Raw genomic sequence first — 6,346 nt, forward strand, 5'->3', positions numbered from 1 at the left:
ACCCCCAAAAAAAAAAAAAAAGCCAAAAAAAAAAAAAAAAAAAAGGAAATATGATAAGTAAGGATTATCTTGGTTAATGGAACAGTATTTTATTATAGAAGATTCTTCTTCACTTGTGAGTAAACCAGCCAGTAAAAAACAAAGTCTGTCTTTGCAGAGCAGTGTGATGACTTCACTTTGGGAGGTGAGAAGCACAGGTAAAACTGGCATCTGCTCTGGGCTTCCACGCTGCTGGCACAAAATGGATCCTTTTTGGTCTTTTCTTTGGCAAAAATACTAGCATAATCCAACATCAGGATCTGACCCCATTTAAATTATATTTGATCTAAACTTGATATAAATTAAACTTAATATAAATAGTATCACAGAGACCAGGTCCCACGTCATTCTGTAGGTCTAAGGTCACTAAACAAGAATTAGACATGTACTTAGATGGGGGCTCTCAAGAAGCTCCCATCCAGGATACTTTCCAAATGTTTTCTTAAAGAACAGGTCTAAAGGGAGCCTTGTGGCCCAAAAGATGATCATCAAATGGCTTCTTCATCTCTTGAACCAAGCATGTCTTTCGGGCCCCTGAACAGAAAGAATGTGCTTTATATGACTCTTAACAGTGTCCTTAGGACAAGACTAAAGGAGGCAACAGGTCCTGCTGGGTAACAATTCACAGTGGTGCTGAATTTTAAATGGCCCCACAGGTTAATAGTTTATTTTTGGTAGAGTCTCTGGGGGTGACAGAGAGAAATCTTAAATCTTGCAAGATTTAAGCTTCTGGATACAGAACATGCCAACTCTAAGCAATGTTGTTCTCAGCTTGTTTTTCCTGCCATAGTTCTCATGACTTCCCAGGGCTACAGAAAGCAGCTTTAGGACTAGGCAACCTGTGGCATAAGCATCATGAAAAGAGCTGCTGGCTCAATCTGTGCTCAGCTCTCTCTCTCTGCAAGGAAGCACATTTCAAGCCATGAACAATGAACACAAGGCTTATCAAACAAGACACACCAAGAGCATCCCCACAGACAGGGTGGGGAGCTCAGGAACAAACCCAGACTAAATCCAGCCTGTGCCACTCAGTAGCTATGTAACCCCTGCAGTCCACATCCTCTCTCGAAACCAATTTCCTTATCAGTAAAATGGAGATGGAAACATCTAAAAGCAGTCTTGCCAGAAGTGATGAGTCCACATGTACTGAGCATCTGGCACACAGTAGGTTAGTTTCCTTCTGCTTAATGTTCTGTGAAGCAATGGAATTTAAAGGTTAAAGGATTTCCAGGGAGAGATCACCATGGGCCTGACTGACCCTTAGGCAAAGGTGCACAGAGTTACCTTCATCACAAAATGAAGGGCAGGTTCAGACGGTGAGTGGAGGGTGCAGTGTGCACCCCGGCACTGAGGCAGGAAGAAGAGAGGGGTGCATGTGTGGAGGATAGCAAGCAGATCAATTGTCCGAAGCAGAAGGAAAGTCACAAAGGTGTGCTAGGGCCAGCTCGTGGAGGGCCCTGAATTCCAGTCTAAGGTAGGTTTGGATTTCATCCTACAGTCAGTAGGAAGCTAACGAAGGGTTGTGAGTAGGGATAGTGGCCGAATAAAACAGTATTTAGATACTCGATTTGGGATGGATCACCGTGGAGGAAACTGGAGGGAGGGAGGAGAGTATGGAGACCATGGTGATAACCCAGATGACTATGGGGTACACACCCCACAATAATGGAGAGAAAAGAAAAAAAAGCAGAGAAGGAATTGTTTGAGAAGCAGGAAGGAACCAAGAAAGTGATTCGTACAGTCAAGGAAAGAAGTGCTCGAAAGCATCAGATGTGGCTGAGTCACCCAAGGAGAGAGAGGCTGCCACTGGCGACCTTGCAGAAGGCACTATTAGTACCGTGGTGAGGACAATGCCCTGCCCCAGAAGACTTCTGGCTCCTCCTCCTCCACTGTTCCTTTCCTTTATCCTGCACTTGGTCCTCAGGGTTAGAGGTTCTGGTCCCTTTCACTATCAAATCACACATTTAGTTTTTAAAAATGTTATCTTTCCTCTATCCCTTCAAATACACCTAAACTTCCCTTAGGCATAAATATAAATTTTTGGTTTACAATTAATAGACAACATTTAGGAGCTGAAGATCACAGGTGTCTGGTATTAAGAAAAGATATGTGTTTATTTCAAACCAGAATTAAAGAACTAGAAACAATGATGTGCCAATAAATGTTAACAACAGGCAGGGGAGAGGAGATGTCTGGTTTGCAGTGTTTTCCCGCTTCCGTGGTGTCAGTGCTCCACTATGGCTGAGAGCAGGCTACCCAACATGATGTCACTGAACAGGGAGTTGGGGAGACTTGTGCACAGCTGGCTCTCATGAGCCAGCATAGGTCAGCTCCAGCTGACCGCTGAGAGAAGGCAATTCTTTGACAGGTAAGAGCTATGGCATTAGAGATGAATCAACCAGGAGGAAAGGATTTACAGTGATATGACAAACCTAAGTTTTAACAAAGCTAGCTACTGATACAACCTGCAGATGATAACCTACCTCTGGGATAAACCCAAATTTCTAAATAGCATGTTATTAAGTGCCTATTTTGTGCCAGATACTGTGTTTGGCATGTTATCTATGATCTAGCTCAATTCTAGATCTGCCATTTTCTAGTTCTGTGACCTAACAAAACATCTAACCATTTTTAGGCTTGTTTCTTCATGGGAAAATGGGGAAAACCATAAAAGGATGTTTCCAAAGTATGTGCTATGGAGCCTGCTATTGGTTAAATGTGCCCCCCAAAAGTTCATGAACTGGAAACTTGACCCCCATTGTAACAGTGTTAGGAGGATGGGAAGTCCAATTACGGTATTTGAAAAGTGGGGACGTTAGAGATGATTAGATTGTGAGGACTGTGCCCTTGTAAATGGATTGGTTCATTAATGTAGTAATGGGCACGGTTCTCAAAGGAGAAGGAGTGAGCAGGTCAGCTCTCTCTTCTGCTCAGTCCGTTCTGTCCATGACTGTGGACAGTTACCACTAAGAAAAGGCCCTCACCAATTGTGTCCCCTGGACTTTGGACTTCCCAGACTCCAAAATTGTAGGAAATAACTTTCATATCCTTGTACATTACCCAGTTTCAGGTATTCTGTTAGAAGAAACAGAAATAGACTGATAACAGAGCCCTATAGTCCTGTGGTGACAGCTGGGGAAACTACCCACGTGCATCCCGGGGTTCCTGACCCCCATTTCAGCCTGAACCTACTTCTGTTTTACTTCTCAGGATTCTGCTTAAGAGTTCATCTGCAAAAACAGTTTTCGAAAACTACTAGACTTATTTCTAAGATCCCTTCATTCTAGGATTCTAAATCCCTCCTGGCGGACCAAAAGCTGAAGAACAAATATTTCTGATTACATAATTCCAAGAGTTAAGAGGTATGTGTCTCTTGACAAATAACTGTTTCTTACATATTACTGGAGGGAATAGTGACATCAACATAGCTAGTTTTTGATCTATGAATCCAGAAGAGAAAATCAGGAAAGTTTTGCTTTTAACTACATGGTCCTTAATTTTAAGAAAGCATCTGTCGGGCCGGCCCGGTGGCGCACTGGATAAGTGCGCCGCTTGGGAAGCGCGGTGGCGCTCCCGCCCGAGGGTTCGGATCCCACGTACAGACCGGCTCCCGCTCACTGGCTGAGCGAGGCGCGGGAGCAACACCGAGGGTTGCGATCCCGTTGCCGGACACGGAAAAAAGACAAAAAAAAAAGAAAGCATCTGTCATGACTGTAGAGTACTGGCTTGCGACTCATTAAGTCACATGCAGTGCGATGGATGAGAGAAGCTTCCTGTGCAGCACGTCAACTGCGAGAAGCTGAGACGAAGATGGCAGGCTCCCGACTTCCAATCTCAGCCTCCATCAGCAGCAGGATTTTTTTTTTTTTAATTTAGACAAACAAATTTGCCAGGGTTTCATGGAAGGAGGGAAGGAGAAAGAAACGAATAGGTAAAGAAGACAGGATTTTTAGAGCAGTGAAACTATTCTGTATGATACTGTAACAGTGAATACATGACATTATGCATTTTGGCCAAGCCCATAGAACCATACAGCACAAAGAGGAAACCCTAACGTAAAACTGAGTTATAATATATCAATACTGGTTCATAATTGTATCAAATGTACCACACTAATGTAAGATGTTAATAGTAAAAACTGTGTGTGGGCTGGGAGGGGTGTGGAAATTATATGTACCTTCTGTTCAATTTCTCTGTAAACCTAAAACTGCTATAAAAATAGTCTATTACTTAGAGAAAGTAAATAAATAAAATTTAAATAAATTTCTTTTATTTCCAACCATAAACAGATTAACAAAGAATTTTAAAAATTAGCTAGAGAAGAAAGTGCCAGCAGATACAGCTTCAGATGAAAATAAAACACAACAGTAAGAGACAAATACTAAAGGTTTCCACTTTGGCGTAACATTTCTCTGCAGTAGCTGGATTTTAAAGCGAATTCAAAGAGTACTACCCAAATGAAAGCACACACGCTCCTGCTCCTGCATCCCAGCTGTGCTGCGGCTGCTCATTTATGCTTGTCTGCTCGCATTCACTTCAAGGCATCTCAACACTAAGGAAAAGAGTGATTTGGGCCTTGGGAGAGGAGAGGGGAGCAGCTTAATACAGATCCTTCTCCCTGCAGCTCTGATGTCTTTTCATGATTATATAGGACATCTCATTAAAAAAACAAAAAGAAAAAAGAAAACAAAAACGGATCACACTGCTTTGGGATAGATACTTTAAGTGGGCCTTCTAGACCTTTTTTTTTTCTCCTTTTTTACTTTTCACTGAAGCTTTGATAACACTATGAGGATGACAATGGCATTAGAGAACCGAGTGACTGAGAAAACTCTTCTTAACTTACTTGGGGTGGCTGTAGACCCAAAGCCCCCGCTGGCCGAGCTGAATGGGTTTTTGTTGGCTGCATCCTGGCTGGGTTTCCCTCCAAGGCCACTGAAGAAACCTCCCCCTCTTCCAGTGTTTCCAGACCCAAACACACTGCCACTGGAAGGGGATGATTGCTAAAAAACAAAAGGGGCAGGAAGCAAGATAGGATGAGAGGTCATCGTAAAACGGCAGGCCACATCCGTGGGTAGGAGGTGCTCACAGCTGGTACAAATGGAAAAAGAGAATTCTGATTAGTTCTGGTACGAATGCTCTAACAACCACAAAAGAAGTTGGACTGGACAAGGACTTCCTACAAATCAGAAATTCTACAAATCAGGCTATTCCATGCTCATGGTTCTCTAAAAATGCAATTTCTGGTAGATGAGACTTTCGATGTTTATCTGTCGTGTTATTCGCAGTCTCTGTTTGATATAATGCCACAAAAGACGCACCAAATAAAAAAGTTTGAAAACATTTAGATGCTGTTATGAATACCACTTACTCTGATTCCTCTAGTGTTTGACTGAACTCATCAGCAACTGGTAAGTGATTTACACTGTCTTTTCTCTCAATTTGTGTACTTTTATTTCAGAATGACTTTCTCAGCACTGCAGAAGCTTAAATTAGCTCCATTGTTGAAATGATGACCACAGCTGAATTCTGTCCAAGTTTGCAAATCTTATGCTCAGAGAATGCTACTAACTTAGGGGCACATGTTGACTCAAAGCTGTATCAGGCACAGACACTTGATTTCTGTTTGGAAACTGGTTCTTTAAGGACGACGAGGGCCATTCACATTAGGTAAGTGTGATATCTCCTTGGCTGATCACGCAGAATAACACGGGCTTTAGAATGGTTCACTGTGAATAGGAGCCTTATAGGAGCCTCCTTTAAAGCGGGGCAGAATGGTGCTATCAGTCCTCTTCTGTAAAATAGGGATAATAAACCACCCACCTCAAATGGCAAGTGAATTAAATGAGCTAGGAAATGTAATGCATTTGAGAACAGTGCATGAAATATAATTACATGCTCAAAAAACTGTTGCTGTCCAACATTTTAACGATGGTGACAACAACAATGGGCCAAGGATCAAGCACTTTCTATGTGCTAGGCACTTTTCTGATAACTTTATAATAATCTTTATTTATTTATTTATTTTTTGTCTTTTGTCTTTTTCCGTGTCCTGCAACGGATCGCAACCCTCAGTGTTGCCCCCGCACCGGACCGGGGACCGGCAACGGGACCGCAACCCTCGGCGTTGCTCCCGCGCCTCGCCCAGCCAGCGAGCGGGAACCGGTCCGCACGTGGGATCCGAACCCTCGGGCGGGAGCGCAGCCGCACTTCCCAAGCGGCGCACTATCCAGTGCCCCCCCCGGCCGGCCCCCATAATAATCTTTTTATCTCCACAAAGTCACACTGTCAGGGGCCCCCCCCGAAA

The 6,346-nt window shown here is 43.3% G+C and overlaps 1 protein-coding gene across 2 annotated transcripts in view; it reads right to left on the reverse strand.

The window, feature by feature from the left end:
* The window catches only part of NUP214 (nucleoporin 214kDa), a 99,999-nt gene that overhangs the window by 12,491 nt on the left and 81,162 nt on the right, over positions 1–6,346 (reverse strand). For both annotated transcript variants that reach the window (XM_008583206.1, XM_008583205.1), the window contains exon 31: positions 4,886–5,042. In XM_008583206.1, the coding sequence (XP_008581428.1) occupies positions 4,886–5,042 (157 nt within the window). The remainder of the gene's footprint in view (positions 1–4,885; positions 5,043–6,346) is intronic.

The sequence above is a fragment of the Galeopterus variegatus genome, unplaced genomic scaffold (genome assembly GCF_000696425.1).
Source record: "Galeopterus variegatus unplaced genomic scaffold, G_variegatus-3.0.2 Scaffold2851, whole genome shotgun sequence".
Taxonomy (NCBI): Eukaryota; Metazoa; Chordata; class Mammalia; order Dermoptera; family Cynocephalidae; genus Galeopterus; species Galeopterus variegatus.